A 12644-nucleotide genomic window follows, 5' to 3' on the forward strand; every position below is an offset into this window, starting at 1 on the left:
TGATGGTTCTTCTCTGTGTCTGCTTGACTCCATGGACTGCGGCTCAGAGGTAGTTTTTGAGTCTGAGAGAGGATATAGTTGTGAAGGGGTTCTGCCTTTGGCAGAGCCAGGCTGAGGTGTCTGCCCTCCTACTCTCCCAGACCTGGCCATGTGGGGGCTGGGCCCAAGCACTTGCTTCTCTGATGACCTCCTCTTGGCCTGGTCAGGTGGGAACAGGTCACTGAGCAGGACAGGAGCTCCTGCTACCTATTTGAGGGCAGATCCCATGGCAGGCTGCACCTCTGCTGTCCCACCCCCATACAAACACCCGGCTTTGCTTCCTGGGGCTTGTGAGCAGAAAGGAGATTACCCACGGTGTGTGCAGTGAGGAACCCTGGCCTCTGTGGGATAGTGTGGAAACTGGCCACCAGGGGCTTTCCATTTTCTACACAGAATCCTTGGGTTTGGGTCTGAAGCACGGCTCAGCTGACAGGGAGCTGCTGCTCCCCACCGCCTGCCAGCCCCCAGTGGGCACGAAGCAGCAAGAGAAAGTGCAATAAACATTATGGCCCCAACAGTCCCCAGCAGTGCCTTCCTGAGCAGCTGTGATGCAGCCTTTCCTCCTGCCTGAGGGGGCCTGGCCAGAGACTAAGTCTTGGGGGGTAGTCTGGGCAGTTGGCTCTTTTGGGACAGAAGTTAGAGCAAAGTGGAGCCTCCACGGTACTGGAGGCCTGCAAGGCTGCAGCAGCTGTGGGCCAGGCCTCGTGTCGAGCGGGTGTCAGAGGCAGCAAGTTCAGTGGCTAAGAACACGCATTTTGGCCATATGGGTGTGGATTTGAATCCTGGCTCTGTGCTCTGAGCCTCAGTCTCCTTTCCTGTATAATGGAGATAAACAATAATACCTACCTTGTTGGGTTATCACAAAGTTTGAACAGATGCTTGTCAAGCACTCATCGCAGTTCCTGACACAGAGCAGGCCCTCAAACTTCGTGATTGTCCTGGCAGAGGGAGGAGCAGTTTCTTGTTTTTGTCCTGGTGCGGTGGCCGGGGAACTCACTGAAGGCAGGAACTCTGCCTCCACTGTCCAGCCCTCACTCCCCTGTACCTGTAGAGAGCTGGCATGCAGAATGGTAGCTTGGTGATTACTGAGCACTTTGCACATTCCATCTGCTAGCTAGAAAATCTGCTCTGGCGAGGACCAAGAGCGACTGGGGCCCAGAATGGATTAGAGTCCAGGAACTGCCAGCGCATGTGGTGGGACGTTTTGAACAATATGCTGGTTGTACGTTTTAGGAGTGGCACTGTAGGCCCAGGGAAAAGAGACTTCTGCGTGCAGGTGCCTGCTTCATGCTGCAGCTCTTTGGATCCAGCTAGGGCAGGGGCTTTTTCACTTTGATTATCATGAACCTAAATTGGTGATGGAGAAGGGGGTGGTGTTTGGCTAGGGTCTCTGAGGACACCTGTGTGGTCCTGCCTAAAAATTTCTTACTTTAACAACTATGAATAGACTGGCACACACACAGTTAAAGGATAGTTTTTCTCAAATTTATTGTAAAATCTTCAGAAAAAGAGCATTTACAATGACAATACTTGATGATAACTTGTGAGTCGTTTTTATACCAAGTGGTACTGCAAATACACTGTGTGTTCAATACTGTGTGACATGTCAAAGTAAACCAAACTCATTTCAAATGCCACATACCATTACTGTGTTGGTACAAATTTCTACTAAAGTTGATGTATTAAAAATAATTTATATATATACTATAAATAAGGAAAAATTCACATATGTATTAATTACAGGAGGCCTTTTGAGAAATACTGGTGATTATAGAAAATATATTTTGGAGTCTACATAACGGCTCAAACTAATGTAACCTGCCTTGACGTAAGAGATCTGGAAGTTTTCTGAGGTGGGGAAAGATGAGAATCTTCACAGGGCAAATGGCGTGTGGGGCTTCACATTTTGAGGGCCGTTCAGCTACGTTACAGCATGAAACAGTGTGTGACCACTCCAGCAAAATTCCACGCCCAGTTCTGCTTTCTGGTCATCTAACACACCAGCTTACGGGAAGCCCCAGCAATAGGGGAGCGATGGGGGGGTGGGGGACAGGACCAGGCCAGGAATGGGGTAGGGGATGGCCATGGGCACTGGGGCTACCCAGCCCCAGGGGTAGGGCAGTGAGAATGAGGCCATGGGGCACCAGGAGACTGTGCTGTGAGGGGGGTGAGTGCCTTCCAGACCTGCCATCCAAGGACCAATAGTGCTTAAAGGTATGGCAGGTATAATGCTGGGCAGTGGATGAAGGTCTAGATTTAGAAAATTGTCTCATTCTCGAGCTCCTGGGCCCTGTGACCAGCGATACGATACTGCTTGCCCTTACTCAGAAACAAAGCTCTGACCTTGAAGAAGGTGCCTCCAAAGGGCAGCATTCTCCAATCCTGCTATGGCTACAGGTAGAGATCCTTGTGTCATCAGGCTTGGTGGTGGGGCGAGTCAACAGCTATTGCTTTGTAGCATGTAGGCCAAGCCCTCTAGCGTTAGCATGACCCATGTTCTCTGTGGTCACATGGGAAAAGCTTGGTCCCATAGTAGTCAAGGTGAGCTTGGAGAGAGGGGTGTGTGAGTTGTGGCTTTGTTAAAAAAAAAATCAAAAAAACAAAAAAACAAAAAGAAGTGCATGGTAAACTCTCTGGTGCTGGCTAAAGAAGCCCACTGTGGATTTTGAAGGCCAATCCCAACTCTCCCAGAATTTCTCATAATTTCACGCATTGCATTTGGTTAAACAAGGCCTTCCGACTTGTTTCCAAAGCTCCAAAGGAAGGGGCGAATGCATAAGACCCTGATTACTGGTCCTAGAGTAACTGTTGGGTGGCTGGTGTCTAAGCCTGCAGGCCCGGGGAAGATGCTCAGATCCTCAAGTGAGTTGGCAGGTAATCAACTGGGTGCAGACAGAAGCAGGAAGTGGGCTGCATTTTCACTATTTAGTGTCTACTAGCCATACTTTGAGGATAGGCACTGTATTTTTTCCCCTTGAGATTTTCAAGCATTTCTGTTCTATGCTTTCTATGATTTCAGAGAACAAGCAAGGCAGCTGGTGACTTTCTTGAATAAAATGGCTTTGTCTTCATGCCAGGTTGGGGGCAAATAGTAGCCTCTGGCTTCACGAGGGGCCTCTCACTTGTATCCCAAAGCAAGAAAGCAGCATGGGCCATGGCCCCTGGGAGACTGGGGTAGCGGGAAGGTCGGTCACCCCTTTAATGGTAGTAGCTGTTGTGCAGTGGCTCTGGAGCAGTGGCCTAAGGCAGAGGAAGGGAGCAGGGCAAGGAAGAGAATACAGTGGGAATGGAGGCAGTGGGGAGCTCTGGCCCCCTGAGTCAGAGGCTTGGCTGAGATGTCCTGGTCTGACAGTATCTGACTTCCCTGATGGTTCTGAGCTCTCTCTTGTCTTGGACACCGTACTCCAAAGGGCCGTGAGCTGGAGTTTGGAGTGTCTGATTCCCGGCAGCAAGGGGCTAGGTCCCAGTGGGTTCTGATTGCGCTTGGCATGGGATCTGGGGAGCTGGGTAGAGGAGACTAGCGATGGACATCTATTCAGTACTGTCATCATCCTACAGCCTGTTTGGCCTTCTGGTATGGGGGCAGCATTCTGGGGGTGCTGGGTGCAGGGAAGGAGAATGTGAGGTCGATTTGTGGACACGTGGGAGGGAGGTGGGGGCTGTGTCAACTGTCCTGGAGGCTTGCTTCTGAAGAGGACTGTAGAGAGAGAAAAAGAGGGAGAGAGAGAGAGGTTTTGCTTATGAAGATGGTCCAGCATCTGTGGTTTTGAGTGAAACACATGGTGGAAAATGAATCAACTACTTTTTAAGCCCCTTGTAGAAAAATATATCCAGAATGAATCTGTTTGACATCTCAGTTCTGAAATCTCCTTTTGTTCACAGGTTATTGGTCAACAGAAAACAAGAAGTTGTGGCCACACAAAGTCAACTCCCTGGCTGCTTTCTTAAATGAACACTCCGCAGTCACAGTTCTCTAGGGCAGCAGGCGATTCTCTATGTGAGGTTGAAAGTCATCCTCCAGGGCACCTATCTGGGTGGAACTGGGAACCCTTTTCTGCACAGGTAAGCAGGGAGATGGATGGGAACTGTAGAGAGTGACCTTTTGGCTCGGATGATGCTGTTTCTAGATATTTGAAGTTTGGTATTAGTGGTTGGCCCCAGCCAAGACTTTACAGGCCTCTTCCAGCTACTTCCTGGGGGGAAAGCAGTAGGATACCTGGATGATTTGGAGACTTAAGACACAAGCCCAGGCAGGGCTGCTGGGCCAACATTGCCTTGGGCTGGGGTGACTGTGTTCACCACACAGGGTGTGGTGTGGTCCACTCTCAGAAAGTTCATGCAGTCATCTAGAAGCAGACAAATCATTTGTCCTGCCCTCAATCCATGGGTGGCTGGGCAGGGTTTTGGACCTGGAATCCCCAAACAGGTTTTCTGCCCACTTGGGCAGAAGGAGAAGGAGGGTCTCAGCTTCAAAGCCTTAATGTTGCCACAGGTGCAGATTGCTTTGTGTGTTTGTAATTCTGAAAAAAAAATCTATTGAATTTTTGTGAAATTGATTTTATTTAAAAATTACTGAGGGAGTTCATTATGTAAGTGGCTGTTTTGATGGTTCTTTTGGTAAAGTGAATACTTGTTTCACAATGTAAAATATTAATTAATCAACCTTTTGCATTCATCAAAAGGATCACCTACCCGGTTTGCTTCAAGGGGGCCCACTTGTAGTGGAGCCAAGTTACATGGGTGATGTTCAGACTGTGTTCCAGGAGCCTCTACGGGGGGCTGCGAAAAGGAGGAGGTGGAGGGAGGGTGCTGGCCAGTCCTTCCCCTGCCTATGAACGGAGCAGCTCTGTTAGCTCTAGTTTCACTGCCAGACAACATTTACCCTCCCGCCTTTGTGAATTTTCCTCCTGGGACGGGATTCTGAAACTCTGGCCTGGGCTTCAGGCCTGTGATGGTCCTGCTCCAATTCACTTGTGTCCAGCAGGCTGGCAGTGGGACCTAAGCCCGCTGGCTACAGTAAACTGCATAGTGAGGACAGAGAGAGGCAGAGATGTGTTTCAGACAATCTGAAGAATGGAGGGAACAGTGGAAAAGGTACAGACGCTGCAGAAGTCAGCTCCTTCACGCCCAGGTCAAAAGGCCCCTTTGGACTGGATTGGTCTCTCACTCAGGGATCCTGCCACCCCGAGGGACCAACGTTCTGGCCTGGCAGTCGGCGGCACGCTCCCACCTTTATGCGCCGAGGCACTTTTTCTGCTAGGGGCTGCCACGACTCACAGTTTTGCCAAAGAGAGTGAGTCGGAGCGTTTCAGTGGTAAAAATGGAGAGTTTGGGAGCCAATGCATCAAGATATTGAGGCAAGAGAAAAGGGTGAGCTGTTACGCCTCCTTCCCAGCCATCTTGAAAGTGAATATTAGGCTTTTGAGGTCAGTTACCTTGACTGACATAGATCTACAGAAGTCACCTTTAAAGAATCTAAAACGTGAACGGGACGTGACTAGGCACACTACTGGGAACTGAAGGGGATGAATGTCTGGTGGACCAAGATATGAGACATACCAGAGGGGTGATGGATCTCAGGAAATGTGGGGGCATGGGTGGGCTGGGCAGTCAAGTGGGAATGAAAAGTGGCTGTATTTAGAGAGATACAGTCTATGTCTTCTGTTCCCTGAATGAAAGATGACATCTTCCTCAGTGGCACAGAAAAATCATGGCCATGTTGGCAGGTGGAGGTGGCTATGTGGCTTAGGTGTCTGTGATAGTCTGACACCTTTCCCAGCCCCACACGGCTTGCACGATGGTCATTCAAGCCAGAAGGCAAGTGCATTTCAGCTGCTGATGTGAGCGAGAGGGAAAGGAGTGCTCAGAGAACCCACGCTTGCCTCTTCCTTGCTGAGGTCCTCTGACACGGGCCATCTCCCTATGCTGGCTGGCTTGCACCTCTCTGACCCCCACAGCAGTGCTTGGCTCACCTGCAAGCCCACTTTTGCCTGGGACACCTGGGCGTAGCTCTGCAGAGCCAGCCTGTGTCCCTCTGACTCTGTTTTTGAGCATCTGTATACTGGAGAGACAGGGCAGCATGTGGCAGAAAATACCTAGTCCACAGCACAGTGCTGATGCAGGGTTGGAGTCACTAGAGCTACGGGCAAGGGCCATAGGCAGAAAAGAAAGCTGTTTTTGAAAGGTGGACCCTAAGAAACACGCCCTGACCCTGCTCATGTCCTTGGGTTGTCTGTGGCAAACCTGAAGGTCCCACCTTCTGCACGCTGCCTGTGCCTTGCCAGGCAAGCTCAGTGTGCCCTGAATCTGGTGTACTGGGCCTGGCTAATGAAACGTCCCCCCTCAGTGAAGAGCAGGCACACAGGGTCTGTCCTGGTCTCTTGGGGTCCTGACACTGAATCAAGTCGTCTTCACCAACCTGGTGACCTAACCTGCACTTAGAAAAATGGGAGTGGCAGTAGTTTAGGGGACCATTATTCTTTGCTGACCATTGCCCTCAGATCTTTCTGGCTGTAGAATGTGGGGTTGCGACTCCCAGAACCTTGGCCTAAGGCAGGGAAAAATAGAGCTGGACTCCGGAGAGGATCTTTCTGCTTACTAGCATTTGAGATTGTAAAAAATTATCTTTTAATCAAAAATTTCTAAAATAAAGTGAGTGATTTCCCCAACCCCCAAGATGCAGTAAGTCATGTTGGCTCTCCTTCAGGCTTGAAAAAAAAAGCGAGAAGCAGCTGCAAAGAAGAAAATAAGGTCCAGAGCGAGGGCAGACGTGGCTTTCCTGCTGGGAGGGAGAGCCTGCTCCTGGTGAGCCTCTGGCTCCAGGCAGGGCTTGGGGCTTCTCCATCTGTGGCAAAGGAAAATGACCTTGTGAAGGCAACTGACGGACACGTCAGCCTGGGAAGCAGAATCTCTCGGTTCCACAGCACCCCCAGGTGACACGGCTTGTAGCTTGGCACAGAAAAGATTCCTTTGCACAGCAGCACATGTTTGTACTGGAGCTCAAGGCATAAATCATACTTCCTAATGAAAAAACCCCAATCTTGTTAGCAGCGCATTCCTTATACTAGGAAACTTGCAAGGAGACCAATGTTGAACCACAAAGCAAATACAGGTTTTTTGTTTTTGTTTTTTTTTTTGCTTTTTGTCTGTGAAAATGTACAGGGCACCTGCTGGGGGCTGTGGTGCCAGGACTGGGTGGTGCTCCTTGGCCGAGGGCCCTGCCCGGGTCTCCTTCATACCTCGCCCACCCACACCACCGTGGTCCCCCTCTTGATGCCTGACACCTCACATCGCAGTGCGTTTTGCCTCCCGTTGATGAGAAACAACGACTCTTGGGCTGGCATTAGGAGGTACTGTCCAAACAGCCCACTGTCCCTCACGATTCTGCGGGGCCCACCCCCAGGCCGGGCCGGCCCCGCAGGAGGCTCCTTTAAGTTCTTCAGCGTGCCCACCTTCCCCGTGGACAGCTCCAGGAACAGCAGGTCGGGGGCTGTCTCCAGCGCGGCGTAGACGTAGTACTGATTGCCTTGGGTGAAGGAGCGCTGGAAGGCCAAGTCCGAGACGCCTTGGCTTATCCTCAGGTCGTAGAGGCTCTGGATCTCCCCCTGCGTGGTGATCTCCTGCACGTGCAGCTGGGGGCTGTCGGCAGCAGCGCTGACTAGGAAGCGCCCGTCAGGGGAGATGTGTGGGGTGCCTGTGATGGCACCGTTGGGGCCAACCACCGAGTCGGTGACGCTGTCGATGAGCAGCTGCGGGTTGGCAGGAGCAGAGCTGTTCTGTTGGCACTGGATGAAGAAGTAGCCACCCAGGTGGGTGTGGGCCATGGCCTGGGGCACACAGCTGTGGCTCTGCAGACCGATGGTCTTGAGGGGCATCAGCGTCTCCAGGTCGACCTTGTGAAGGGCGGGGTCAGACTTGTTGAAGATGAAGCCGAACCTGAGAGAGGAAGGAAGGGGGTCAGAGGTTGGGCAGCTGCTTCTTGGGGAAGGGAATTTGTCATGTCTTAAACGCTTGCATCCTTTCCATTTTCCCTTTATTATCATCCTTTAACGATCTCATAGTCTATTGGGAAGATCTGCCATTCAGCAGGAATGGCTTTATAAGTGACTTATCTCCAATCTCAAACCAAATGCAGTCGAGTTACAGATGTGTCTGGATGCTCTTGTAATATGTACTCATCTTATGAAATGGTAAAGGAGGATGAAAGAGCCTGCAATGGCTCCTCCCTTTGGGATGCCTTTGCATGAACTACCCTGAGGCCTTGCACCAGCTGGGCAGCGGTGTGCCCATGCCTTGAGGATGAACATGCAGGTGAAGAGCTGTCTGCCCAAGGACAAGATAGGAAATCCAAAATCCTAGCTGTTTTCTGAGAATAACTGGGAATCCAATGGGATTCCAGCTAGGATGCTTGACATCTGGCTAAGGAAAAGCGTAACTATTTAGTGTCACAGACATGTGGCATCAAAATAAAAAATTGAAGATGCAAATGCAACCGAACAAGATTTCCTATCAATGCTCCCTTACCCTGGGAGAGGGATATGAAGAGGGTAGCCTCTTCTCTGGTCAGACTTATGATGCTGGTAGAAAGAAACTTGGGTGGTGGGGCCAAGGCCAGCTTTCACCTCTGGAGCCAGGTGGCCTGGTGCTGCTGCATTGCCCTGTTAGCTGCAGAGCCTGGAGCAAGTTCCTTGCCTCTTTGAGCCACTTTGACTCTAAAAAGGGTAGTGACTTGCTAGGGCTGTAGGGAGGATTAAATTGAAGAGGGAAGTTCAGTGTAAGAGCTCAGTAGGTGGTACGTGCTCACACCTGGATGGAGGCTGGCAAGCTGGGCAAGGCCTGACCCTAGGCAGGAGTTCTCAGCCTTGCAGAGCTTCTGCGTAAATCCCTTGCTCTTGGAGGCCCTTTGGCTGTGTGTGCACCTACAGGAAGATGGAACATTTCCTGAAGGCACTCCTTTAAAGCATCCTTGCATAGACAGAAAAGAAAGGAAAACCCTGCTTTTATAAAAAACTTTAATATAAAAGCTACACCCAGGAGCTGCAGAGCTGGTGAGTTTGCATGACTCCTTAAGGGGGTTGAAAATCCAGTTTTACCATTTAATGCAATTTTAGAGGGCCTTCCTCAGGCTTTCTCTGCTGTGAGGGGGTTCATAGTGGGGTTTTCTTCTTCCTTGGGGCAAGGGTAAATGGATGTGTTCTATGTTAGCTCAGCATCAGCTTACAAAAAGGAGTAATTTCTTCACGGAGACAGACATGTGACATCAGAACACATGCATAACTGTTCATTGCCACAAGACAAGGGGGTCCTGATTGCATAAAGGGTAGGTTTAGTGTTCTGAGGTTACAGAAAACATCGGGAGCTCTCTGAAATGAATCGGGAAGGGAGAGAGGCCAGGCTGGGATGCAGTTTGCAGTTGAGGGCTATTATTATTAGGCTATTGTTTTGAATGGTGACAGAACGTGGCCACCAGGAGGACTTGTTTCCTTACAGGTCCCTGCACAGCTGCTCTGGGGGCTCATGACGGAAGCAAGGGACCTTAGCAGGAAAATGAGACAGATTGGGGCACTGAAAGGAGACCTGGCTTTGCATTTAGTCTGGCTGTGTGCCCTTGGCCAGGATCCTAACTTCTCTGAGCCTCAGTTTCCTCATCAGTAAAATATGGGTCAAGACCACCTTTATTAGGTTCTTTTGTTGAGCAAGTAGAGGGTGTTCCAATAACTGTTGCTTCCTCTTTTCTATATTGTCCTCACCTTAGGGATAAGGCTTCCTGAGCTCACTGGACCCCTGAAGGCTATATGAACTTGGCTAACTCTTTAATTAGAACAGTCACTGACCCTAAGCACTGAGAACTAAGCCCTGAGCCTGCTTTACTAGGGATGGTCCATTTCACTCATCCTTCCTGAGAGGTCCAAAGCCAGCCCAGGAGGAACAGGTGAGTTAGTAAAAGGGGCAGGTCCAGCCTGGGTGAAGCTGCCTGTGCACTGTTGGGCAGGTGCACTGTGGACTTGTCTCACCTGATGTGGTTGATGATGAGGTTCGTTGGGGGGATGAAGAAATCGTCCATTCCTGCAAAGGGTGTGCGGATGAGGTGCTGGCCCTGGCCGGCGCTGGCTTCCGTGATCACCTGCAACACAGAGTGTGATCCTTGGCTAGGGCCTGTCCGAGAGGGATGCTGGAGACCCCCTGGGGACATCTGCATGCTCAGGGGGAGAGGCCCAGCAGAGGGGCTGCTCAGGAGAGAGACGATGGACAAACCACAGTGTCAGGGAGGGGCAGGAACAAAGCGGGAGCTGCTTGCGCATGTCACAAGGACTCATCCTTCTTGGGAAGGGAAAGGGTGCAACAGGAATGAACAATCGAACTGCAACTCCTGCTCAGCTGTGCTGTGCTGCAGTGCTTGGCCAGTAGGTTGGCAGAGTGAAGGCTTGCAGGGAAAGTGCTGGGGCTGCAGGGAGCTCCCTGGAACTGAAACATCCCTCTGATTGCTCAGAGACAAGCTCTTGCCCTCAACAGGGAAACCCACCTTCTCAATTCCCACACTACCCCAGGAAAAGAGGGAGAGAGTTCTTAGATGATGAAAATGTTAAATGGTGGAATTGTTCACTGGGACTCTACTTCCCTTTGATGCCAGGTTCCTAAGCCAGTTCCTTGGACATCCCTGTTGTATGTTGTGCACAGAGGCATTTTTCTGAGAGTTTTGACACCAGAATTTATTAGAGAAAGCAGGAATCCTGCAAGAATGCCACTCAGATGCTGCTCATGCCATTTAGAATCTTAAAATTAGAATGCTGGGGAGAGGTTCCAGTTTCACAAAGGGGACTTGCTGTGAAAAGTAAAGAATTAGGCCCTGTGCTTTGTACAAATTGTCAGTGACAGAGCTTGGCTGCCTCTGTTTCCCTGGAAGCAATGTTTTCTCCCCTGTGGGCTTGCAGGCGTTGACTATAGCCGTTCCCTGGGGTGTGTTTCCTGCTGTGACTGTCAGGGGAAGGACGTGCTGGCAGCTCAGAACAGAGCCACGTGCAGTCTGAGGTTAGACAGGAGCAGAGTGTCCGGAGATGCTGCCTAAAGCCCCTGTGGTCAGGCTTGGCATCCTTCTGTCAGGTCCCGAGGCCCCAGCACAGGCAGTTGGAGATATTGTGCCAGAGCGCCCATGTCTTCTCGCCTTCTGCATGCACTTATCAGCCTTCAAGTTCTAGGCCATTACCCCAGAAAAGTGGCAGATGGGCATCCAGAATGAAGGGCTTGATGAGCTTCAGGGCACTTATGGCCTCAGGGCCCAAGGACAATGCAGATCCTCTGGGCAGAATAGGAGGTGCAGATCCACTGGCAGACTCCTGGACAGGTTGGTGAGGCACTTTTCCTGGTCATGGTGGCTCCATGGGGCTGAATTGTGGCAGTGTGTGCTGAAGGAAAGATCCAGATTTCAGCAGCCTAAGGCAGGACCCGCAGGGTGGGGGCAATGTCTAGTCAGGGCGTTTGTGACTCACATGAACTCTGGATGCTTTTTACCTTTTAAGAATGAGGTTGCTTTCTGGCTTTTACTTTTATGACAAAACCAACACCTGACCTACCTCCTCGGGTGGGTTTGGGGTTTGAGTCTTTTTTTGGGTCCTGTTTCCCTCTGGGGTCAGCAGGCAGGATGCTGGATTGGAAAAAGTGGTGCTGTGATTATTCAGTCGGGTGGTGGGGTGGGGGAGGATGTTCTAAAAGTTGCATTAGGTTATTTTCCTGTGATTTTTTTTTTCAAAGGCCAAATGATACTTTCATTGCAAGTCCAGGGACAGCCAAGGAGAAAAACTCATACAACTGGGCATTAAGAAAATATCAGCATTGGAAACTGGATCTCAGAGAGCCTGGGGGAAAAGCCAGAGAATCTCAAGAAGCCATGCAATCATTGCTTGATATCAGGCCTGTCGTTTTAGCTGATAATAGAGATGGAAAATTACAGGCTGTCATCGGTCAGTGTCATTTACGCCTCACCACTCTAACACCCTATATTCAGAGGTTACTTCATCAAGCTGCAGTCCCACTGGGCTATTGAACTGATGCGGGAATGTCAGCCTTGTTTCTCCAGTGAGTTATGAGTCCTTCTTGGCCTTTTGTTATGTGATGGCACATGGCTGGCCATGTAATTGCCCAAAAGATAATTGTTGAACCCCTCAAATTGGCTGTTACCTGGGCTTGGTGTAGGAGATGCACATAGAAGGTCTGACAGCAAGAGATGACAGTCAGTTGTCAGGGTGAGTCAGGGAAGCTGGGCGTCTCCCTCAGAGGGTGGAGGAAGCCAGCTGGGATGTGACACTTGTGAGGGGCAGAGAAGCAGGGCTTCTGATGGCCCAGGCTGGGAAGCCTGGGGGTGAGTGCGCAAGAGAGTTCCAGGAAGAATTTAGAAGATGTCAAAGGCTCAAAAACTGGTTGCTGGGGGAGGACCTTTGTGAAACGAGCCTCATTTATAGAGACATCTTCATGGAGTTATGTTAATGTTTATTTAACCATCCCATTACTGTTGGATATTTAGAAACAATATTTGGGTGTTTTAAAAAATGTTTTGGAAATATAACTATTGTGGCTAAATCTTGACCAGAAGCCATAATCATGGACATGGG

At 50.4% G+C, this 12644-nt stretch overlaps 1 protein-coding gene across 5 annotated transcripts in view; it reads right to left on the reverse strand.

Moving 5' to 3' along the window:
* Window positions 1–1574: 1574 nt before the first annotated feature.
* Window positions 1575–12644, reverse strand: part of FSTL4 (follistatin like 4) — a 607080-nt gene continuing 596010 nt past the window's right edge. For all 5 annotated transcript variants that reach the window (XM_037801899.1, XM_037801903.1, XM_037801900.1 and 2 more), the window contains 2 exons: window positions 10053–10162; window positions 1575–7974 (listed from right to left, as the gene is read on the reverse strand). In XM_037801899.1, the coding sequence (XP_037657827.1) occupies window positions 7272–7974; window positions 10053–10162 (813 nt within the window). In that variant the 3' untranslated portion in view covers window positions 1575–7271. The remainder of the gene's footprint in view (window positions 7975–10052; window positions 10163–12644) is intronic.

Source organism: Choloepus didactylus, chromosome 13, assembly GCF_015220235.1.
Source record: "Choloepus didactylus isolate mChoDid1 chromosome 13, mChoDid1.pri, whole genome shotgun sequence".
In the NCBI taxonomy this organism is placed as follows: Eukaryota; Metazoa; Chordata; class Mammalia; order Pilosa; family Megalonychidae; genus Choloepus; species Choloepus didactylus.